This window comes from Macaca fascicularis, chromosome 19 (assembly GCF_037993035.2).
Source record: "Macaca fascicularis isolate 582-1 chromosome 19, T2T-MFA8v1.1".
In the NCBI taxonomy this organism is placed as follows: Eukaryota; Metazoa; Chordata; class Mammalia; order Primates; family Cercopithecidae; genus Macaca; species Macaca fascicularis.
The window spans coordinates 4262236-4286847 of NC_088393.1; the positions used below are offsets into that span (position 1 = coordinate 4262236).

Below are 24612 nucleotides of genomic sequence, written 5' to 3' on the forward strand. Positions count from 1 at the left end.
CACAGCAGGCGCTCAATACCCTCTTACTGAACAAACGAATAGATGAAGGAAAGAATGAATGAATGAACAGCGGCACTCACGGGCAAGGGTGCAGGCTCTGGATGGCCATGACTGCCAGCCCGTTGGCCACCTTATCCGAGAAGCTCATGGAGCCGTACACGAACGCTCCGCTGTTCTGTGGAGACACAGGCAAGGTGGTCAGCATGCATCCCGAGATCTAGGCCCCGGCCTCCCCAGCCCCAGCCCGGCTACCAGCCCTACCGTGTGGGGACCGATGAGGTCAGCCGTCATGGCCAGCGAGGTGACGAGGATGGTGGCACAGCCAGCACCCAGCAGCACAGCCGCTGCGTATACGGCCACGCCCAGCCCCTCTGCCAGCGCCACCCAGGCAGCAAAGGCCAGGATCACCAGGAGGCCCAAGAAGTAGGTCATCTGTAGGGACAGCCCCGGGGTCAGGCCCATACCACTGGGTGCCCCCAAGCCTGGTGCTGGCCCTCTCTGGTCTTCAACCTGCCACCCCTACCTCCAACCCCAGCAAACAAGGGGCATGAGCTGGATGGTCCCTCAGGAGCCCGGGCTCTGGCCCTGGACAAGTCCGAGGCTCAGCAGACCCTCCATGCCAGTGCTGTGCTTTCTGTCCACGCCGCAGCGGCTGCAGACACGTGGCTACTCTGCCTAAAGGCAGGTCAGTTACAACGAAAGCAAACGACGGACTCGGCTCAGTCCCCGCGGCCACATTTCACGCCTTCAGTGGCTGCACAGGGTGGACAGAAAGCACCAGAGCTCTGCAGCCTCGAGAGTATGAACTTGAGACATGCAGAAGCCAGGGTCCCAGCATTCCTCGTTCCCAGATCCGGGGCTTTTTTTTTTTTTTTGAGACGGAGTCTCGCTCTGTTGCCCAGGCTGGAGTGCAGTGGCGCGATCTTGGCTTACTGCAACCTCCACCTCCCAGGTTCATGCCATTCTCCTGCCTCAGCCTCCCGAGTAGCTGGGACTACAGGCGCCCGCCACTGCGCCTGGCTAATTTTTTTTTTTTTGTATTTTTGGTAGAGACGGAGTTTCACCGTGTTGGCCAGGATCTCCTGACCTCATGATCCTCCCGCCTTGGCCTCCCAAAGTGCTGGGATCACAGGCGTGAGCCACCGCGCCCGGCCTAGATCCAGGGCTTCTACAAGGCGGGAACTCAGAGGCCTGGAAGCATCCAAGGCTGGAACCCGGAGTGGGTGGAACCTCGGCTGCAGGGCACCCCGTCCTCCGCCCCGGTCCCCGTGAACTCACGTTCCGCCCAATTCTCTTGTTGATGGGCTTCATGAGGAAGGAGGAGAAGAAGCCGCTGAGGTACATCACCAGGGGAATGGTAGCGATGAACTTCTGCGGGGGCAGAGCCAGGCACAGCTTGTCAGTCATGGCTCGCCAGGCTGGGGCCGTCCCATCCCAGCATCCCCACCCCAACCCACTCACCTTGGGCAGGTGGAGGGAGTAGGTGAGGTACATGGCCATGTAGGTCTGGGACAGGTTCACGATGAGCCTGGTGGTCATGTACAGCACGCCCACCTGTGGGCGGACAGAGGGACTGGCAGGGATCAGGAGGGCCTTCTCCACTCCCACCAGCAGGGGGCACCGGGGCCGGGGTGGGCGCGCCCTGCAGCTGGCATTTGATCCATTGGTCGTGACTGCCCAGTGGGGTGGGCCGGGGGAGGAGAGCGGCGCTTGATGAGTGATGTCTGCCCCGGGTGTGGGCTGCACCAGGGGCCGCGTGTGCTCTGTGTCTGGACGCAGCTTGCCCCACAGAGCAAAGGCCCGGTGGGTGGGAGAGCAGGTCCACGCCAGCCCCACCGCCCCCAGCACGCACCTGGTAGAAAGCCGGCTCCCGGAGCCAGTGCTTCCAGAGCAGCAGGGGCTGGGCGATGGCGGGGGCCAACAGGGGGGTGTGCTCGCCCGGCTCCTCCACGTGCGGCCGGCGCCTCTCCCGGGTGCCCAGGTGGAACAGCAGTGAGAACACGGTGCCGACACCCACCACCAGCAGGGACAGGTTCTGGGGACCCGGCGGAAGCGGTCAGTGGCGGCTGGCCCAGCCCCTATCCCTGGCTTGAGGACTTCAGGCGACCCACCCGGGCTCCAGCTCACCCGGAACATAGGCACGTCCTGGCCCCCCAGCTGGTCGCCGATGTCGATGTCCTGGGTGGGCTCCACCCGTGACGAGCCCTGCAGGTGCAGCAGGAGCCAGGCGGCGCCGTAGACGGTGATGTTGGCCACCACGGTGAACGCGTACCTGGCGGACAGGCAGGCAGGGACTCAACGAGACGCCAGGACCCCGGGCCACTTCTTCCCCGCGTGGCCGCACCGTCAAAGCAGCCTGGGGAACCCCTGACTGGTGGGTGATTCTAGCCACCGTCACACTGTGGCCTCCAGGAAGCCCATGCTGGCCTCCATTTCCCCAGCCCACACATTATCTAACGCAGGACAGCTGTGACCCGCAACTCCCTGCTTCGTGCCTAGGACCAGGGTGCAGTGGCTCAGCCAAGCAGAGTCCACGCTACAACCCAAAAGTCTGAGAACCCAGAGACTCAGAAGCCGGAATTCGAGAATTCTTCCCCAGATGCTGGACGGCTACAGGGCGAGGGCTCCCTGGTCTAGAAGCATCCAGGCCGGCCCCTGCCCGCAGCCGGGCCAGGCATGGAGCCCCCCAGGGGGGGCCTCAGAATCCCACCACGAATCAGTTTCTTTCTGAAAGCGGGAACCGGCTGGGCGCGGTGGCTCAAGCCTGTAATCCCAGCACTTTGGGAGGCCGAGACGGGCGGATCACGAAGTCAGGAGATCGAGACCATCCTGGCTAACCCGGTGAAACCCCGCCTCTACTAAAAATACAAAAAACTAGCCGGGCGAGGTGGCGGGCGCCTGTAGTCCCAGCTACTCGGGAGGCTGAGGCAGGAGAATGGCATGAACCCGGGAGGCGGAGCTTGCAGTGAGCTGAGATCTGGCCACTGCACTCCAGCCTGGGGGACAGAGCGAGACTCCGTCTCAAAAAAAAAAAAATGAAAGCGGGAACCATGCCACCTCCAGAGGCCACGTGAGCACAGCAGGAGGTCAGCTGGCAAAGCGATGGCACGTAGGAAGTGCCTGGGGTCTGGTCCCGGTCAGCTGGGGCCCTCAGGGGCCCTGGGCATTGGGCAACCCGTGTCGTTAGCGCCTGCACCTGTCTCATGGCCATAATGGGGAACTCAGATCCGGGGGTGGGGAGGAGGCCAGAGTAGGCGGAGCTGGTGATGCACGGTCAGATGTGGAGACAGGAGCTCCCCCGACACAGAGGCGCTGTGTGGACCCTGGCTTTGGGCACTAGCTGGGGGCAAGCCCTCCTCTGGAGCACGTGGGAGAGAGCAGTTCCCACCTCACAGGGAGGGTTAAGGAAGTTGAGATTCATGTTAAGGGCCTAGAACTATGCCAGGCACACATCAGGTGCGCAATACATCATCCTCATAACCAGAAGAACCTCTTCCTGTGCCTCTAGCAAGTGAGTGGATAAGCCGGGCACCTGCCGCACCCAGGTGTAACAGAAAGAATTCTTTTTTTTTTTTTTTTTGACGGAGTCTCGCTCTGTCGCCCAGGCCGGAGTGCAGTGGCGCAATCTCGGCTCACTGCAAGCTCCACCTCCCAGGTTCAGGCCATTCTCCTGCCTCAGCCTCCCGAGTAGCTGGGACTACAGGCGCCCGCCACCTCGCCCGGCTAATTTTTTGTATTTTTAGTAGAGACGGGGTTTCACCGGGTTAGCCAGGATGGTCCTGATCTCCTGACCTCGTGATCCACCCGCCTTGGCCTCCCAAAGTGCTGGGATTACAGGCATGAGCCACCGCGCCTGGCCAACAGAAAGAATTCTAAGGCAGCCCCAGAGAGGCCTGCCCGTCCCATCCCCTCCCTGTGGCAGCAGGACCTGTAAGTCTGCCATGGACATTACTACCAGGATGTAGCCGGGGCTAAGTGGCGTTCTATGGCAGAGGGAAAGGGACTTTGCGGACATGTTCTAACCAAAGACCTTGGTCAGCTCGGACATATCCACAGGGAGATTACTGGTCAAACGCGGTGGCTCATGCCTGTCATCCTAGCACTTTGGGAGGCCGAGGAGGGCAGATCACTGAGGTCAGGAGTTCGAGACCAGCCTGGCCAACACGGTAAAATCCCATCTCTACTAAAAATACAAAAATTAGCCGGGTGTGGTGGCGGGCACCTGCAGTCCCAGCTATTTGGGAGGCTGAGGCAGGAGAATCGCTTGAACTCGGGAGGTGGAGCTTGCAGTGAGCCGAGATGGCACCACTGCACTCCAGCCTGGGTGACAGAGTGAGACTCTTGTCTCAAAAAAAAAAAAAAAAAAAAAAAACAGGCCAGGCACAGTGACTCACACCTGTAATCCCAGCACTCTGGGAGGCCAAGGCAGGCAGATCACCTGAGGTCAGGAGTTTGAGACCAGCCTGGCCAGCATGGTACACGGGTAAACTCTGTGTCTATTAAAAATACACACACACAAAAAAAAAAATTAGCTGAGATCGTACCACTGCACTCCAGCCTGGCTGACAGAGCGAGATTCTCTCGAGGGAGACTACTGTGGGTGGGCCTGGCCAAATCAGGCCATCCTTTGGGAGAGAGGACTTAGGACTTCTTGGGATCAGAGATTCCCCCTGCTGGCCTCAGAAGCAGCAGCCGGCCACCATGATCTGCACAGGTGCAAGACGGCAAATTCCGCCACCAACCACGTGAGCACAGAGGAGGGACCGCCCCCAGCCTTCCCTAAAACCCTAACCCTGGACAACCCCTTGAATGCAGGCTCAAGACAGACCCTGAAGCACAACACCCCTCTTCCCCCAGCTCAGCCATGGAGACTCCTGACCCCCAAAAACTGTGACAGGAGAAATGTGTGATGGCCGAGTGTGGTGGCTCACACCTATAATCCCAGCACTTTGGGAGGCCAAGGCAGGAGGATCGCTTGAGCCCAAGAGTTCAAGACCAGCCTGGGCAATATAGTGAGACCCCATCTCTACAAAACCTTTAAAAAACAGCTGGATGTGGTGGCACACTCCTGTAGTCCCAGCTACTCAGGAGGCTGAGGCAGGAGGATCACTTGAGCCCAGGAGGTTGAGGCTGCAGTGAGTTGAGATCACACCACTGCACTCCAGCCTGGGCAACAGAGTGAGACCCCCCTCTCCAAAAAATAAACATAAGGCCGGGCGCGGTGGCTCAAACCTGTAATCCCAGCACTTTGGGAGGCCGAGACAGGCGGATCACAAGGTCAGGAGATTGAGACCATCCTGGCTAACCCGGTGAAACCCCGTCTCTACTAAAAAATACAAAAAATTAGCCGGGTGAGGTGGCGGGCGCCTGTAGTCCCAGCTACTCGGGAGGCTGAGGCAGGAGAATGGCATAAACCTGGGAGGCGGAGCTTGCAGTGAGCTGAGATCCGGCCACTGCACTCCAGCCTGGGCAACAGAGTGAGACTCCGTCTCAAAAATAAAAAAAATAAAAATAAAAAATAAACATAAAAGACTGCCTGGTCTCGAGCAGCCAAGTCTCTGGCCACTCGTTACGTGGCCCCACTGACTGATATGCCGAGCCAGGGCCCACCCTGCCCACGGGGGAGGGTGCCCAGGCTCCTACCTGAGTGCTGTGAGCTCCACCTTCTCATGGTCGTTGGTGACAAGCTCCGGGATGAGGCTGAGGTGGGAGATCTGTGTGGAGGCCCAGCCGAACTGGAAGATCACGATGAACGGGCCATAGTAGAGGAGGGCAGCCCACTCGGGCGTGGCCGCCCCGCAGCCCAGGCAGGGGCTGAAGATGAAGGGGAAGGACAGCAGGACGCAGACGGTGCCTGTGGACGGGTGGGGTGGTCAGTCATGGGGCCGTCCCACACCAGCCAGGGCTCCCAGGGTGGAGAGAGGAGAGAGGGAAACCGAGGTGCAGACGGAGACGCCCCCCCATGCACACAGTCACGCAGGAGGGAGGGTCTGCAGCCGGGGTCCCCCAGGCTTATGGCCCTGGTGACAAAAGGGGAATTTGATACCAGGTACCTGGGCTCAGCCTGTAAGTCAGAAGAACCCGGGTGCAGGGGGTCCCCCGGAAACCTGCCCCCAACAGGTGCCCCGGTTACAGCCACAGCCTCCCGCGGCTCCTCCCCCTCAGCCACTGACAAGCCTCCCATGGGGCCTCGGGAAGCGGGAGGCCCAGGTAGGGCTGGGCGGGGCTGGGCTGGACCCTGCCCTCCTTGAGCTCCGCTGTCCCTGTCAGCTCCTAAGGTGACCACTCCCTATAACACTGTGGCGTCCAGGCCTCCAGGGACATTCTGGAAATAGCACTTGCCCCCAACCCGAGATCTGCTGTGCCAAGCCCTGGTTCTTCACATCCTCAGAAAAAACCCCTAAGATACCTTGGAACAAATGTAAGATCCTCCCTGCCGCCCACGGGGCCCTTTGCGACCTGCCCCGTTCCCTCTGTGCCCTGTCCTGCCCTGCCCTCTCCCTCTTCTCTCTCTGCTCCAGCCATGCACGTCTCCTCACTGTTCCGCCAACACCCCAGGCGGTCCTGCCCCAGGGCCTTTGCATGGACGTGCCTCTGCCTGGAGCTCTCTTTCTCTCACATCTTAGCAAGACCGGCTTCTTTTCACCTCTGGGTTCAACGGGAGCGTCACCTCCTCAAACACCTCTCTCCTGGCCCTTGCAGCTCCTACTTCACCCTTCAGCGCACCAGGGAATTCTCTGTCTGTCTGTCTGCCAGCTTCCTGCCGGCTTTCCTCTGCAGACAGCAGCTTCTGAGGGGCCTGGGGAGACCCAGCATGGAACTCGGGCACTTCAATATCTCCATTTTTTTAGAGACAGAGTCTTGCTCTGTCGCCCAGGCTGGAGTACACTGGCGAGATCTTGGCTCACTGTAACCTTTGCCTCTGGGTTCAAGTGATTCTCATGCCTCAGCCTCCCGAGTAGCTGGGACTACAGGCACCTGCCACCACGCCCAGCTAATTTTTTTATTTTTAGTAGAGACAGGGTTTCACCACATTGGCCAGGCTGGTCTCCAACGCCTGACCTCAGGTCATCCACCTACCATGGCCTCCCAAAGTGCTGGGATTATAGGAGTGAGCCACTGCACCCGGCCTTTTTTTTTTTTTTTTTTTTTTTTTTACTGAGACAGAGTCTCACTCTGTGGCCCAGGCTGGAGTACAGATCTCAGCTCATTGCAGCCTCCGCCTCCCGGGTTCAAGTCATTCTCCCACCTCAGCCTCCCATGTAGCTGGGATTACAGGCGCCCGCCACCATATCCAGCTAATGTTGGTAGGGATGGAGTTTCACCACGTTGGCCAGGCTGAACTCGAACTCCTGGCCTCAAGTGATCCACCTGCCTCAGCCTCCCAAAGTGCTGGGATGACAGGCGTGAGGCACCGTACAGGCTGTTCCTTCACTATCTTCTGAGCAGTGAAAAACAATAGTGGCTCTGACACAGCCTAGAGACGTGGGTGTCATGATCCTCATTTTCCAGATGGGAAAACTGAGGCCCCTAGAGTGAGCCAGAGCCAGGCTCCTTCCCCGCAGCCCTGTACTCCTCTCCTCCCAGCCTGGGGCACCTGGAAGGGCCCCTGTACCACCAAACCTGGCGGCGGGACCTCCTTCCTCCCTCCAGGCTCCAGAGATGACGTCATCCCCAGACGCTGGGCTAGCCCCCAGAGAACTGGAATGGGGAAGTGAAACCAAAGGCAGCCTCTGCTGCTGGCTTCCCTGGAACTAGGGTCTGGGAGGGTTTGCGCGGATTCCCGGGGTCCTGGCGGGGTCATCCGGGGGCAGAGCACGAACTGTGGACTCCGGTGAGAAGGTCTCTTCCTGGCCGGACTCCCTGTTCCTGCTGGCCAGTCTGGGTTAACCATTGCTGGGGCCAGGCTGCCTGGCAGGGGGAGCTTGGGCAAGTGACTGTGCCTCTCTAGGCCTTAGTTTTCAGAAAGCAGGGATCGTGGCCAGGAGTGGTGGCCCATCCCTGTAATCCCAGCACTTTGTGAGGCTGAGGTGGGAGGATCGCTTGAACCCAGGAGGTCGAGGCTACAGCGAGTCATGATCGTGCCACTGCACTCCAGTCTGGGCGACAGAGCGAGACCTTGTCAAGAAAAAAAAAGAAAGAAAAAAACAATGAAATGAAACAAAAAGAGAAAGAAAGGAAAAGAAGAGGCTGGGTGCGGTGGCTCACGCCTATAATCCCAGCACTTTTGGGAGGCCGCGGCGGATAGATCACCTGAGGTCAGGAATTCGAGACCAGCCTGACCAAATTGGTGAAACCCTGCCTCTACTAAAAATACAAAAATTAGCCGGGCGTGGTGGCACACGCCTGTAGTCCCAGCTACTCGGGAGGCTGAGGCAGGAGAATCGCTTAAACCCAGGAGGCAGAGGTTGCAGTGAGCCGAGATCACGCCACTGCCTTCCAGCCTGGGAGACAAATCAAAACTCCATCTCAAAAAAAAAAAAAAAAGATTGGCCGGGCGCGGTGGCTCAAGCCTGTAATCCCAGCACTTTGGGAGGCCGAGACGGGCGGATCACGAGGTCAGGAGATCGAGACCATCCTGGCTAACACAGTGAAACCCCGTCTCTACTAAAAAATACAAAAAACTAGCCGGGCGAGGTGGCGGGCGCCTGTAGTCCCAGCTACTCGGGAGGCTGAGACAGGAGAATGGCCCGAACCCGGGAGGCGGAGCTTGCAGTGAGCTGAGATCCGGCCACTGCACTCCAGCCTGGGCGACAGAGCGAGACTCCGTCTCAAAAAAAAAAAAAAAAAAAAAGACAAAGAAGGGTAGTGAAAGTTCCTGCCCATGGGGACGTGGTGGCTCACACCTGTAATCCCAGCACTCTGGGAGGCTGAGACAGGCAGATCACTTGAGGTTAGGAGTTCAAGCCCAGCCTGCACAATATGGTGAAACCTTGTCTCTACTAAAAATAAAAAAATTAGGCGGCTTTGGTGGCACGTGCGTATAATCCCAGCTACTTGGGAGGCTGAGGCACGAGAATCATTTGAATCCGGGAGGCGGAGGTTGCAGTGAGCCGAGATCCCGCTACTGCACTCCAGCCTGAGCAACGGAGTGAGACTCTGTCTCAACAATAACAAAAAACAAAAAGAAAGTTCCTGCCCCACAGGCTGCTGTGAGGATAGAGTTCACGTGTGGCACCAGCAAAAGCTCCATCTACTCTGAACCACTTCCTGCTTCCGCAGCTTCAAAGTGAGGACTGGTCCTACCTTTTCTACAGCTGCTTCTGCTACTTGGAATGCGCCTCTCCACACACTCCTACCCATCCTTCAATATCTCAAAGCTAATGTCCTTCCTTCTGAAGCCCATTTGTGCCACCTGCCCACCCACAGGAGTGTTTGTGTCTGAGTCTGAGGGTCCTCTCAGGATTGGGGGGGAGCCCCCCAGGACTTGTTAAGGGGCAAAGCGAGTCCTTAGCCACCAGCCCCAGACTTGGGGGTGAAATACAGAAGTGGGTGCCATTGCCACAGTGACCTTCACTCAAGTCACCTGCTCAGGCATCAAGAGCGGCTGCCTGGGCTTCTGCTCCCAACAGACCCTCCAGGCCCACCCAGGCAGCCCCCGACTCTCAGCTCCCGGGGCAGGTGCCCCCTCCCCAAGGCGGGGAAGAGGGGTGATGTTGGAGGCCTTGGTGTCCAATTGGAACACCCGTTCCCAAAAGCCTGCTTTGGAAAAACATAAAGCCTTCAGTTACTTTTTCTGTTTGTTTTCTTGTTTGGGTTTGTTGTTGTTGTTTGTTTTGTTTTAGACAGACTCTCGCTGTGTCTGGAGTGCAGTGGCGTGATCTCCGCTGACTACAGCCTCTGCCTCCCAGGTTCAAATGATTCTCCCGCCTCAGCCTCCTAAGTAGCTGGGATTATAGGCACGTGCCACCACACTCAGCTAATTTTTGTATTTTGGTAGAAACAGGGTTTTGCCATGTTGGCCAGGTTGGTCTCAAACTCCTGACCTCAGGTGAGGAGGCCTCCCAAAGTGCTGGGGTGACAGGAGTGAGCCACCGTGCCCGCCCTGCCCAGAAATTATCTTGTGCATCTGTCAAAGAGCTTATCCAACTATTATGATCAAAGAGGAATTTGGAGCCCTGGGCTCCACTCAGGTCCCCTCCCAGCCGGTCCCCTCCCTGTCTGCTGCCACCTCAGGTGACCCAGGAATAGCCCAGACATAGGAAACATGAAAATCCAGTCCTCACGTTGTGCCTCCTGCTGGGCCTGCGCCCTCAGACCACTGGAGATCCACTGCCTCTTGCAAAAAATGTCAACACCCAGAGCCTGGGGCCAACCACCCACCTCAGTCATTGTTCCCAAGGGTGAGGAGGCACCGGCCTGCCCCTCCTGCAGCCTGGAATTCCAAGAACTGAGCAAGATTCCTGGCCCTGCCTCCTGAAATGCCCTGTGTGTCCCAAATGCCAGGACGCAGCCGGCACTTCTGTGAGGGCAAGAAAAGCAGGGAAGGAGGCTGGCTAATCTTCAGGCCCAGGGTCCGGGCGGGGAGAGAAGGGCCGCTGGGAGGCAGTCCTGCAGTCTTATCGATGGGCACCGGGGCAGGGTGACCCAGCCCATGACGCCGGCCTCCTGCCCTCCCAACAGCCCTCTCTAATCAGGGCACCTCCCCCAGACCTAGGGGCATCCCTGACCCTGGCCAGACAGACAGAGGCAATGCAAGAAGAGGGCAGAGACCCCTGACCCTCCAGTCCCACCCAGGCGGCTCCCAACTCTCAACTCCGGGGCAGCACCCTCCAACCGCCCACGCACCAGGTTGCCCTGGCAGGACAGATAGAGACAGGAGGCTCTAAGCAGCCTGACTGTCCCTCAGCCATAGCTGTCCCGGTTGGTCACCCTAATAGATGAGCTCAGGCTAGACAGACTGAGAGGAGGCACCACCAACCCTCCAAAGGGTTCAGGGCGGCCCGAGGGGTCAAAGGCATTGACACTAGGAAGTCATGTAGTCAGACGGTGAAGGCCCTGCAGGTCAGACGGCAGCTCTGAGGCAGACAGACAGGGGAGGCTGGGCCAAGGGACAGACAAAAGGGATACGGGGCAGTTAAGCAGACACACAGGGGAGGCTCACGGCTCAGGCAGATAGAGAGGCCCTGCACGGTTGGACAGATGGGGGAGGCCCTGCACAGAGAGATGGGGGCGGCTCAGGCCATGGGCAGAAAGACGGGGGAGGCTGGATGGTGGGATAGGCAGGGGAGGTTCAGGAGTGACACCACAGAGGGACCACTGGGTAGTCAGACAGAGGCGGGAGGCTCAGGCCACAGAACAGACAGAGGAGTGAAGACTCAGCTCATGGGGCAGACACACAGGGAAGACTCAGGCCCCAGGCAGGCAGACAGAGGGGACAGGGTGGTGGGACTGATGGAGGAGGCTCAGGCCATGGGCACAGACAGACAGGTAGGGAAGGTTCTGGCCATGGGACAGACAGAGGGGTGAAGACTCAGCCCATAGGGCAGAGAAATAGGGAGGTTAAGGCCGTGGACAGACAGTGCAGTGGGGCTCGGGCCACCGGACAGACAGACCGAGGAGAGACTCCGATCCCGGGTAGGCAGACGGGGTGGCGGGTCAGAGGGAGGAGGCTGCCGGGTCGCGGAGTCTCGGAGAGACTGCCTGACATGTGGCGGGGCCGGGACGCTTACCGACCAGGTGCCAGGCCTTGCGCGGGCCGTAGCGGGGGCAGCAGCCGGCGGCGCGGTCGGCCTCGTAGCCCACGAGGGGTGTGCACAGCCCGTCGGCCACCTGGCCCAGCAGCAGCAGCAGCCCCGCGCCGCGGGAGCTGTAGGCGCGCACCGAGTGCAGGTAGAGCAGCAGGTAGGTGAACCACATGGACGCGCACAGGTCGTTGAGGAAGTGGCCCACGGCGTAGCTCAGCCGCGCCACCAGGGACAGCGGCCGCCGGGACGGCGCCGCTCCGGCTGCTGGGGGTCCCGGGCCCATTGCGGCGCCGGGCACGCGCCCCCCACCCCCGGGCTCCGCGGAGGGTACCGGGGCCAGGCCTTCGGGGGTGCCGTCGGGAGAGGCGCCGGGGACGCCCAACACGCACCGGGCACTCCGCACTCCGCGCCCCGCTCTCCTCCGACCGCACCCGCACCAGCGTCTGCGGCGCCCGCCCCAGGGTCGACTCTGCGGCTGCCGGGCCCCAGAGCCCGGAGACTGCGCCGGGCGGGGAGGGGCGGGGCGGTTCCGGTGCCTGAGCCAATCGGAGCCGCGTCCCGGGGAACCGCAGCCAATCGCCAAAGAGAGCGGAGAGGGGCGTGGCCGCAGGGCTGGTTCCGCCTCTACGCCGGGCGCCCGTGCGGTCCTAGCGCCCGCCGGGTATGAGGGCGACCCCCGAGCGCTCCGCGTCAGTGGCCGGCACCCCCATAGACTGGGGAGGGAAATGTACCAGGGGGCACCGCCGGCTCCCACCCAGACCCCGCCTCCAGGCCCGCGCCACCCCAGTCCACCCGGAGCTGGACGGCCCAGCGGGCTGGGGTGGAGCGGGTGGGATGGGCTCTGGGTTTGGGGTCGCGGGGAGGTCTGAGCCCGAGCTGGCCTCGGGGTCCGCTGACTTCCCGACCTAGAGAGACTGGATCGGGAGAGGACGCAACAACACTAATTGGTTACTAACGGTAATAATAGGGGTAATCAACATAATGGTACCAGCTGGCCTTTAACGAGCGTTGCCTGCCAAAAGCCCCACGTGGTGGAGCAAATTTTACTCCCATTTTACAGGCGAGGAACGGAGTTGCCCGGGGCGCGCAGTGAGTCAGGCGCCCGTGACTCCGAGGCCTGTGCGCGCGACCCTCCCCCTCCAACCAACGTCCTCCCTCGAACGGGTCACCGGACTGAGGGTTTCAAGTTCCTCCAAGGAGTGCGGGCGGTTCCCACTACCTCAGGCCCTACTCCTTCCAGCGGCATTTTCTCTTCTTTCCTCTTTTTATTTATTTTAGAAACAGGGTTTTGAGGCCGGGCGCGGTGGCTCACGCCTGTAATCCCAGCACTTTGGGAGGCCGAGATGGGCGGATCACGAGGTCAGGAGATCGAGACCATCCTGGCTAACATGGTGAAACCCCATCTGTACTAAAAATACAAAAAATTAGCCGGGCGTGGTGGCAGGCGCCTGTAGTCCCAGTTACTCGGGAGGCTGAGGCAGGAGAATGGCGGGAACCCGGGAGGCGGAGTTTGCAGTGAGCTGAGTTCGGATCACTGTACTCCAGCCTGGGCGACACAGTGAGACTCTGTCTCAAAATAAAAAAATTTAAAAATTAAAAAAGAAACTGGGTCTTGAGACGGGCGCGGTGACTCACACCTGTAATCCCAGCACTTTGGGAGGCCGAGGCGGGCAGATCACCTGAGGTCGGGAGTTTGAGACCAGACTGGCCAAAATGGTGAAACACGTCTGTATCAAAAATACAAAAATTGCCGGGCGCGGTGACTCACGCCTGTAAAAATCCCAGCACTTTGGGAGGCCGAGACGGGCGGATCACAAGTCAGGAGATTGAGACCATCCTGGTTAACACGGTGAAACCCCATCTCTACTAAAAATACAAAAAAAAATTAGCCGGGTGTAGTGGCGGGCACCTGTAGTCCCAGCTACTTGGGAGGCTGAGGCAGGAGAATGGCGTGAACCAGGGAGGTGGAGTTTGCAGTGAGCCGAGATGGAGCCACCACACTCCAGCCTGGGCGACTGAGCAAGACTCCTTCTCAAAAACATAAATAAATAAAATAAAAATAAAAATACAAAAATTAGCCGGGCGTGGTAGCAGGTGCCTGAAATCCCAGCTACTTTGGAGGCTGAGGCAGGAGAATCGCTTGACCCGGGAGGCGGATGTTGCAGTGAGCCAAGACCATGCCATTGCACTCCAACCTGGATAACAAGAGCGAAACGCCGTCTCAGAAAAAAAAAAAAGAAAGAAAGAAAAAAAAAGAAATGGTCTTGCTCTGTGGTCCAGGCTGCAGTGCATTGGTGCAATCATGGCTCACTGCAGCCTCGATCTTCAGGGCTCAAGTAATCCTCCTCCTGTTTCAGCCTCCTGGGTAGCTGGGACTACAGGCATGCATCACCACATGTGGCTAATTTTTGTATTTTTAATTTTGGAGAGACGGAGTCTCACTATGATGCTTAGGCTGACCTCAAACTCCTGGTCTCAAGCAAGCCTCCCACGCTGGGCTCCAGAAGCTCTGGGATTACAGACATAAGCCTCTGCATCGGGCAGGTCTCCAGCAGTTTTCTTTTTGTTCTCTCTCTTTCTTTCTTTTCTTTCTCTCTCTCCCTTTCTTTCTCTCTCTCTCTTTTTCTTTTTCTTTTTGAGATGGAGTCTCCCTCTGTCACCCAGGTTGGAGTGCTGTGATGCGATCTCAGCTCACTGCAGCCTCCACCTCCCGAGTTCAAGCGATTCTCCCACCTCAGCCTCCCCAGCAGCTGGAACTACGGGCACCCACCACCACGCCTGGCTAATTTTTGTATTTTTAGTAGAGATGGGGGTTTCACCATATTGGCCAGGCTGGTCTCGATCTCCTGACCTCAAGTGACCCACGCGCCTCGGCCTCCCAAGCGTTGGGATTACAGTCATGAGCCACCGTGCCCGGCCTACAGCAGTATCTTTAGACCTTGCAGTCTGAGTGAGGTAAGATTGTACCACTGCACTCCAACCTGGGCAACAGCAAGACCCCAACTCCAAAACAAAACAAAACAAAACAAAAGGTCCTTGCAGTCTGGAACGGGAATCGTTGGATCCATACTTGGTTCCACTGATTCTCAAGTCTTGTGTTTTTTGTTTTGTTTTGTTTTGTTTTGTTTTGAGACAGAGTCTCACTCTATCTCCCAGGCTGGAGTGCAGTGGCGTGATCTCAGCTCACTGCAACCTCTGCTTCCTGGGTTCAAGAGATTCTCCTTCCTCAGCCTCCCGAGTAGCTAGGATTATAGGCGCCCGCCACCACACCCGGCTAATTTTTGTATTTTTGATAGAGACAGGGTTTCACCATGTTGGCCAGGCTGGTCTCAAACTCCTGACCTCAGGTGATCCTCCCGCCTCGGCCTCCCAAAGTGCTGGGATTAGCCTGAGCCACTGCACCCAGCCTGGGACAAGTCTTTTAACCTCTTGGAGCCTGGGTCTCCCCTGATCTAGAACAGGTACAATAATTACATAACTGGCCTGGCACAGTGGCTCATGCCTGTAATCCCAGAACTTTGGTAGGCCGAGTTGAGAGGATTGCTTGATCCCAGGAGTCCAAGACCAGCCTGGGCAATGTGCCGAGATCCTATCTCTACAAAAAAATTTTAAAAATTAGGCCAGGTGCGGTGGCTCAAGCCTGTAATCCCAACATTTTAGGAGGCCGAGGTGGGCAGATCACTTGAGACCAGGAGTTTGAGACCAGCCTGCCCAACATGGTGAAAACCTATCTCTACTAAAAATACAAAATTAGCTGGGCCTGGTGGCTGTGCCTATAATCCCAGTTACTCGGGAGGCTGAGGCAGGAGAATCACTTGAACCCGGGAGGGCTGAGGTTGCAGTAAGCCGAGATTGCGCCGCTGCACTCCAGCCTGGGCGACAGAGTGAAGCTCCGTCTCAAAAACCAAACCAAGGCCAGGTGCGGTAGCTCATGCCTGTAATCTCAGCACTTTGGGAGGCCAAGGCGGTCGGATTACGAGGTCAGGAGACCGAGACCACGGTGAAACCCTGTCTCTACTAAAAATAAAAAATTTAGCCGGGCGCGGTGGTGGGTGCCTGTAGTCCCAGCTACTTGGGAGGCTGAGGCAGGAGAATGGCATGAACCCAGGAGGCGAAGTTGGCAGTGAGCCGAGATCGTACCACTGCACTCCAGCCTGGGTGACAGAGTGAGACTCCGTCTCAAAGAAAAAAAAAAAAAAAAAAACCCCAAGGCTCAAACAGCCAAGGGGTCCACAGCCCCGGCCACCCACGCTGATGCAGGTCACAAACTGTTTTCTGTTTTATGAAAACCAGACTGAAAATGGGTGAGAGAGGTAAAGGAGGTCAAGAGACAGAACCTAGAAAGGAAGGAGGAGAGATAAGAGGCAGACGACTCGGGGAGATAAAGGCATGAGGAGAGATAAGAACCCCAATTCCTTCCTCTCTTCGTGGCATGTTCCCCCTTTAGTCCTCTGAAGAAAATGAAAAAATGGATTTTTGAAGTATTAGCCTAGGGACTGGGGGCCCTGGCTCCCACCTGTAATCCCAGCACTTTGGGAGGCCCAGGTGGTTTTTGTTTTTTTAAGACAGAGTCTTGCTTTGTCACCTAGGCTGGAGTGCAGTAGCGTAGTCTCTGCTCACTGCGACCTCTGCCTCCTGGGTTCAAGCAATTCTGTGTCAGCCTCCCGAGTAGCTGGGATTACAGGCGCGCCCGCCACCACCCCCAGATGATTTTTGTATATTTAGTAGAGATGGGGTTTCACCATGTTGGCCAGGCTGGTTTCAAACTCCTGACCTTAAGTGATCTGCCCGCCACAGCCTCCCAAAGTGCTGGGATTAGAGCCGTGAGCCACTGCGCCTGGCCACCCAAAGTATTTTTATTTTTTGTTTGCTTATTTGAGATGGAGTCTTGCTCTGTCCCCCAGGCTGGAATGCAGTGGCGCAATCTCAGCTCACGGCAACCTCTGCCCCCCAGGTTCATGCCATTCTCCTGCCTCAGCCTCCTGAGTAGCTGGGACTACAGGCGTCTGCCACCACGCCCGGCTTTTTTTTTTTTTTTTTTTTTTGAGACGGTGTCTCACTCTTTAGCCCAGGCTGGAGTGCAGTGGCGTGATCTTGGCTCACAGCAACCTCTGCCCTCCAAGTTCAAGTGATTCTCCTGCCTCAGCCTCCCGAGTAGCTGGGATTATAGGTGCCTGCCACCACGCCTGGCTAATTTTTTGTATTTTTAGTAGAGACGGGGTTTCACCATCTTGGCCAGGCTGGTCTTAAACTCCTGACCTCATGATCCACCCGCCTTGGCCTCCCAAAGTGCTGGGATTACAGGCGTGAGCCACCGCACCCAGCTAATTTTTTGTATTTTTAGCAGAGACGGGGTTTCACCTTGTTAGCCAGGATGTTCTCGATCTCCTGACCTCATGATCCGCCCTCCTTGGCCTCCCACAGTGCTGGGATTACAGGCGTGAGCCACCACGCCCGGCCTCACTCAAAGTATTTTTAAATTTTTTGTAGAGATGAGGCCTCATCATTTTGCCTAGGCTGGTCCCGACCACCTGGCTTCAAGTGGTCCTCCCAGCTCAGCCTCCCAGTGTTGGGATTATAGCCATGAGCCTCAGCACCCGGCCTCTGTTTTGTCCCTGGAAGCCAGCTCATATTTCCTAGCCCTGACTTTGTGGAGTGAGCAGGAACTAGGTCTGACCTTGTGCTGAGGAGCCCCAGAGATTCTGAAGCCCCCGGTTTTGAGGGGAGACAAGGATGACCCCTCCCAGTTCTCCTCATCAGGGACAGGGCTGGAGGAGTCAGACCAAGAAGTGTGGTTACATGGCGGGTCAGGAGTTGGGACATTACCCTGAGGTCACGAGGGAGCCATGGTAGGGGTTACAGGGAGGGTGGGGCTGAGATTTAAAAGTCCAGTGGGAGATGAGCAGCTTCTTCCAAACGAAGGCTTCAGCTGCGTGCGTGCGTGGGGAAGCCACAGGAGATGACATGCCTCAACAAGAGTGGGGGTTGGACGTGGGGGTAAAGATCAGAGAAGGCCCTGTCTAGAGATGTCAGGAAGGCATGATGAAAGCTCAGGCCCTCGGGGTAGGACAGAGGAGTTAGGAGAGATCCTCATAGCCTTTGATGTCCCCAGCCCCTCACCAGCAGCCCCGACGCCAAGCCTGCGTCCCCCCTCCCCTGGCCGGAGATCGGATGTCCTGATGGCCGCAGTCCAGCCGCCGGGTGGAGTGGAGAACGTTAAGTACCGGAGGCTTCCTTGATCTTCTGTGACCCAGGCCTGGGATGACAGAGGCAGGGGGCAGCGAGGGTTCCTGAGGCTGCACTGAAACTTCCTTAGATCTGAGGGTGGCCATGGTGGAGGCGGGGGAGCGGGGGAGCAAAGCCAGGATCGTATCTAGGCAGTCCCTGACAAGCCAGCAAACTTCAGTTGCCCTCTCCATAAAATGGGGGTGAGAGTAACCGAATCAAATAGAATTTGATTCAACCACACAACTTGGCCAGGTGCGGTGGCTCACGCCTGTAATCCCAGCACTTAGGAAGGCTGGGGCGGTCAGATGGCTTGGACCCAGGAGTTCAAGACCAGACTGGGCAACATAGGGCAACCCTATCTCTACAAAAATAATGATAAAAATAAATAAAAATATATTTTAGGCCTAGTGCGGTGGCTCACCCCTGTAATCCTAGCACTTTGGGAGGCCGAGGCAGGCAGATCACCTGAGGTCAGGACTTCGAGACCAGCCTGGGCAACATAGTGAGACCTCAATTCTACCAAAATACAAATAATTAGCTGGGTGTGGTGACACGAGCTTGTAGTCCCAGTTACTCAGGAGGCTGAGGCAGAAGAATGGCGTCAACCCGGGAGGCAGAGCTTGCAGTGAGCCAAGATCGCGCCACTGCACTCCAGCCTGGGCAACAAGAGCGAGACTCTGTCTCAAAAAAAAAAAAAAAAAAAACAAAAAAGGAAAGAAAAGAAGGAAGAAAAGGAAGGGAGGGAGGGAGGGAGGGAGGGAGACAGCTAGGCACGGTGGCTCATGCTTGTAATCCCAGCACTTTGGGAGGCCAAGGCAGGTGGATCGCAAGGTCAGGAGTTGGAGACCAGCCTGACCAACATGGTGAAACCCCGTCTCTACTAAAAATAGAAAAATTAGCTGGACATGCTGGCGCGCACCTGTAATCCCAGCTACTTAGGAGGCTGAGACAGGAGAATCGCTTGAACCTGGGAGGTGGAGGTTGCGGTGAGCTGAGATCATGCCACTGCACTCCAGCCTGGGCGATAGAGCAAGACTCCATCTCAAAAAAAAACAAAGAAAAGGCCGGGCGCGGTGGCTCACGCCTGTAATCCCAGCACTTTGGGAGGCCGAGGCGGGCGGATCACGAGGTCAGGAGATGGAGATCACAGTGAAACCCCGGTCTCTACTAAAAATACAAAAAATTAGCCGGGCGTGGTGGCGGGCGCCTGTAGTCCCAGCTACTCGGGAGGCTGAGCCAGGAGAATGGCGTGAACCCGGGAGGTGGAGCTTGCAGTGAGCCGAGATCGCGCCACTGCACTCCAGCCTGGGTGACAGAACTAGACTCCGTCTCCAAAAAAAAAAAGAAAAGAAAGAAAAGAAAGGAATCTGTCCTTCCTTCCTTCCCTCCCCACCTTTTTTTTGAGACAAGGTCTCACTCTGTCGCCCAGGTTGGAGTGCAGTGGCACAATCTCTGGTCACCACAACCTCTGCCCCCCAGGTTCAAGCGATTCTCCTGCCTCCGCCTCCCAAGTAGCTGTGATTACAGGTGGCCACCACCACACCCAACTAACTTTTTTTTTTTTTTTTTGAGATGGAGTCTGGGTCCATCACCCAGTCTGGAGTGTAATGGCAAGACCTCAGCTCACTGCAAGCTCCACCTCCCAGTTCAAGTGATTCTCCTGCCTCAGCCTGCCGAGTAGCTGGGATTAAGGCATGAGCCACCACGCCCGGCTAATTTTTTGTATTTTTAGTAGAGACAGGCGTTTCTCCATGTTGGTCAGGCTGTTCTCGAACCCCTGACCTCATGATCTGCCTGCCTCGGGCTCCCAAAGCACTGGGATGACAGGCGTGAGGCACTGCGCCTGGCCTCTTCAGTCAGTCTTTGCGTGACTCAGTCTTCGCCAGGCCCCGCCTGGCCTTGGGTCCTGTTCAGTACCTAGTTTCCCATTGCCAGAAGGAGCGCGTTCTGTGAGTCTTGTGATTTATGTTTTCACATTGATGCTGGTCAGTCCTCGTGCTGAGAGCAAAACAGGGAGGAGCTGTAACGAAGCGCGGTGACCTCCTGGCACGGCAGGGCCTGGAACTCGGGGGTTTTTGTTGTTGCTGTTGTGTTTTGAGTCGGACAGTTGCTCTGTCGCCCAGGCAGGAGTGCACTGGTGCGATCTCAGCTCACTGCAACCTCCATCTCCGGGGTTCAAGCAATGCTCCTTCCTCAGCCTCCCGAGTAGCTGGGATTACAGGCGCCTGCCACTACACCTGACTAAGTTTTTTGTATTTTTAGTGGAGATGGGGTTTCCCCATGTTGGCCAGGCTGGTCTCGAACTCCTGACCTCAGGTGATACCCCGCCTAGGCCTCCCGAAGTGCTAGGATTCCAGGCGAGAGCCACTGTGCCTGACCAACCTCGGTCCTTCTGATGTTTGGGACCGTATCATTTTTTGTGGTGGGGGCTGTGTAGGATCTCTGGCCTCAACCACGTAGATGCCAGTAGATCCCCCCGAGTCTGACAATGAAAAATCTCTCTAGACATTGCTAGGTATTCCCTGGCGTGACAGAAATGGCCCCGGATGAGAACCACTGAGCTAGAGTGTTTTCTGTAACACGTATTCGATTCTCCCTGGACAATCCCAGCCAGCAACCTCATAAAGGTAGACAAAGCAATTATCCCACTTAACAGATGGAGAAACTGAGGCACAGAGGTTTAGTAAATTGCCCAAGTCCCACAGTTGGGGCTCAGATTGCTTCCTTGAGTTCCTGAGGCTCAGTAGCAGTGGGGTGCCCCCTCCTCAGAGGCCTGAGACCCCTGTCCCATCAGCCCTGTGTTCTGAGCCCTGGGGCCAGGGGCCGCTGGGGGCAGTAGCTCTCAGCTTCCCTATCGCCTTCTCAGCTCTCCAGCGTCTGTTTAAGCAATGCCCTGTATTAAATTCCCTCTATAAAAAGCCCCAGGAGGTTTGAGATTGTCCATGACCTGGGGGAACCAAGTACACCCTGACTGTCCCTGGGTGGTGCAGAAAAGTCCAACCATCCATGTTGATTAATATCTATTGAAAATTTAAGGCCGGGGCGCGGTGGCTCACGCCTGTAATCCCAGCACTTTGGGAGGCCGAGGAGGGCGGATCACGAGATCAGGAGATTGAAACCATCCTGGCTAACACGGTGAAACCCTGTCTCTACTAAAAATACAAAACATTAGCCGGGCGTGGTGGCGGCGCCTGTAGTCCCAGCTACTCGGGAGGCTGAGGCAGGAGAATGGTGTGAACCATTCTGGGAGGCGGAGTTTGCAGTGAGCCGAGATCGCGCCACTGCACTCAAGCCTGGGCGACAGAGCAAGACTCCATCTCAAAAAAAAAAAAAAGAAAAAAAAGAAAAAAAAATTTAATGGGGGCATGTAATCCCAGTACTGTGGGAGGCTGAGGCAGGAGGATTGCATGAGGCCAGGAGTTTGAGACCAGACTGACCAACATGGCAAAACCTCATCTCTACTAAAAGTACAAAAATTAGTCTCGCACAGTGAGTTGTGCCTGTAATCCTGGCTACTCTGAAGGCTGAGGCAGATGAATCACTTGAACACAGGCAGTGGAGGCTGTAGTGAGCCGAGATTGCACCACCACACTCTAGCCTGGCAGGTGGGCAACAGAGCAAGACCCCATCTGTACAAAAATTAAAATAATCAGTCAGGTGTGGCGGTGCACACCTGTGGTCCCAATGGCTGGAGAGACTGAAGCAGGAGAATCGCTTGAGCCCAGGAGTTCGAGGTTGCAGTGAGCTGAGATCCCACGACTACACTCCAGCCTGGGTGATACAGCAAGAAAAAAACAAAGACCAAAGACCCTTTATCTGAGAGATATTATTGAGTAAACAGAACTGGCTGCAGTTGAAGCTTACAGCATGAAGGCACTGGTATCATGTACAGTGGAATAGGACCTCACGTTTGTTTGCTTACTTTTATTAATTTTTTTTTTTTTTGTAGAGACAGGGTCTCACTATGTTGTCCAGGCTGACCTCAAATTCCTGGGTTCAAGCAGTCCTCCTGCCTCAGCCTCCCACAGTGCTGGGGATTACAGGTGTGAGCCACTGCACCTGGCCAGGTCATCACTTTATTTTTATTTTTTTGAGACAATGTCTCGCCATGTCGCCCAGGCTGGAGTGTAGTGGCTCAGTCTTGACTCACTGAAACCTCTGCCTCCCGGGTTCAAGCAATTCTTGTGCCGCAGCTTCCCGAGTAGCTGGAGCTACAGGTGTGCACCACCACACGTGGCTCATTTTTGTATTTTTAGTACAGACAGGGTTTTGCCATGTTGGCCAGGCTCTTCTTGAAATCCTGACCTCAGGTGACCTGCCCACTTTGGCCTCCCAAAGCGCTGAGATTACAAGCGGGAGCTACCACACCCAGCCTATATTTGTATTTATTTACTTATTTATTTATTTATTTAATATTTTTTCAGAGGGAGTCTTGCTCTGTCACCCAGGCTGGAGTGCAGTGGCGTGACCTCAGCTCACTGCAACCTCCATCTCTGGGTTCAAGTGATTCTCCTGCTTCAGCCTTCTGAGTAGCTGGGACTACATACCCAGCTAATTTTTGTGTTTTTAGTAGGGACAGGGTTTCTCCATGTTGGCCAGGCTGGTGTTGAACTCCTGACCTCCAGTGATTCACCCACCTCGGCCTCCCACAGTGCTGAGATTACAGACATGAGCCACCGCACCCGGCCCACATCTTTAATAGGAATACACACACGTGTACGTGTGTAGGCATGTGCTGTGGGTGGAATCACATCCCCACAGAATGCACAGGTTGCTGTCCTAATCCCCAAGTCCTCAGAATGTGACCGTATTTAGAAAAAGGTCATTGCAGATGTAATGAGTGATATCATGAGGGTGGGTCCTGGCCCAGTATGACTGGTGTCCTTATCAAAAGAGGAAATTTGGGTAGACACGCACAAAGGGAGAACCCTACGCGAAGATGCAGGCAGACCTCGAGGTGTCACTCCTACAAGACAAGAAACGCCCAGGATTGCTGGACGATGCCAGGAACTGGGAGATGCCAGGGACAGATTCTCCCCTCTGCCCTCAGAAGGACCCCACCCTACCCACGCCTTTCTCTCGGACTTCTGGCCTCCAGAACTGTGAAACAATACATTTCTCTTGTGTAAGCCCCTCAGTTTGTCGTAATTATTACTGCATCCCCAGCAAAACAATGCAGTGTGGTGTATCTGTGTGTGTCTGTGTGTGTGGCTAGGAAAAATTTAAAAAGAAATGCGGCAGCCGGGCGCGGTGGCTCACGCCTGTAATCCCAGCACTTTGGGAGGCCGAGACGGGCGGATCACGAGGTCAGGAGATCGAGACCATCCTGGCTAACACGGTGAAACCCCGTCTCTACTAAAAATACAAAAAACTAGCCGGGCGTGGTGGCGGGCGCCTGTGGTCCCAGCTACTCGGGAGGCTGAGGCAGGAGAATGGCGGGAACCCGGGAGGCGGAGCTTGCAGTGAGCTGAGGTCCGGCCACTGCACTCCAACCCGGGCGACAGAGCGAGACTCCGTCTCAAAAAAAAAAAAAAAAAAAAAAAAAGAAATGCGGCCACACCTGTAATCTAGTACCTTGGGAGGCGGAGACAGGCGGCCACCTGAGGTCAGGAGTTCGAGACCAGCCTGGCCAACATAGTGAAACCCTGTCTCTACTAAAAAAAAAAAAAAAAAAAAAAAAAAAAATTAGCCAAACGTGGTGGTGAGTGCCTGTAATCCCAGCTATTTGGGAGGCTGAGGCAGAAGAATCGCTTGAACCCAGGAGGCAGAGGTCGCAGTGAGCCGAGATCGTGCCACTGCACTCCAGCCTGGGCGACAAGAATGAAACTCCGTCTCAAAAAACAAACAAACAAAAACAAGAAACAAACATAAAATGATATGCCTTTCGGCTATGATTGCTGTTCACTAAGGGCTAGGATTGAGAGAACTTTATGTTCCTAAGAAAAACAGATCTATAACTTGGGGGCAAACCAGATGGGCTTTTTCAAAGAGTTAAGAAGGATGTAATGTCAAATAGTATAAATTATTATTATTATTATTATTTATTTATTTATTTATTTACTTTTTGAGACAGAGTCTCGCTCTGTTGCCCAGGCTGGAGTGCAGCGGCACGATCTCGGCTCACGGCAAGCTCTGCCTCCCAGGTTCACGCCATTCTCCCGCCTCAGCCTCCCGAGTAGCTGGGACTATAGGCACCCACCACCACGCCCGGCTAATTTTTTTGTATTTTTAGTAGAGACGGGTTTTTACCGTGTTAGTCAGGATGGTCTCGATCTCCTGACCTCGTGATCCACCCACCTTGGCCTCCCAAAGTTCTGGGATTACAGGCATGAGCCACTGCACCCAGTCTATTATTATTTTTTGAGATGGAGTCTCGCTCTGTCGCCCAGGATGGAGTGCAATGGGGCGATCTCAGCTCACTGCAACCTCCACTTCCCGGGTTCAAGCCATCCTCCTGCCTCAGCCTACTGAGTAGCTGGGACTACAGGCACCCGCCACCACGGCCGGCTAATTTTTGTATTTTTAGTGGAGACGGGGCTTCACCATGTTGACCAGGCTGGTCCCGAACTCCTGACCTCAAGTGATCTGTCTGCCTCAGCCTCCCAAAGTGCTGGGATTACAGGCGTGAGCCACCGGGTCCGGCCCAAATAGTATAAATTATATGTCACTTGTGACAGAATGGACGTGCACAGTTTGC

General features: G+C 56.2%; 1 protein-coding gene across 7 annotated transcripts in view; it reads right to left on the bottom strand.

Moving 5' to 3' along the window:
• The window catches only part of MFSD12 (major facilitator superfamily domain containing 12), a 31209-nt gene that overhangs the window by 1830 nt on the left and 4767 nt on the right, over nucleotides 1–24612 (bottom strand). The window contains exons 1-8 of one of the 7 annotated variants that reach the window (XM_005587510.4): nucleotides 11673–12158; nucleotides 5644–5854; nucleotides 2128–2272; nucleotides 1853–2035; nucleotides 1462–1554; nucleotides 1279–1371; nucleotides 262–432; nucleotides 81–175 (exon numbers count right to left, since the gene is read on the bottom strand). In XM_005587510.4, the coding sequence (XP_005587567.3) occupies nucleotides 81–175; nucleotides 262–432; nucleotides 1279–1371; nucleotides 1462–1554; nucleotides 1853–2035; nucleotides 2128–2272; nucleotides 5644–5854; nucleotides 11673–11970 (1289 nt within the window). In that variant the 5' untranslated portion in view covers nucleotides 11971–12158. Of the gene's footprint in view, nucleotides 1–80; nucleotides 176–261; nucleotides 433–1278; nucleotides 1372–1461; nucleotides 2036–2127; nucleotides 2273–5643; nucleotides 5855–11672; nucleotides 12159–24612 lie in introns of those variants that run through there. The other 6 variants (XR_012428246.1, XM_065534592.1, XM_045379396.2 and 3 more) reach the window with 6 other exon arrangements.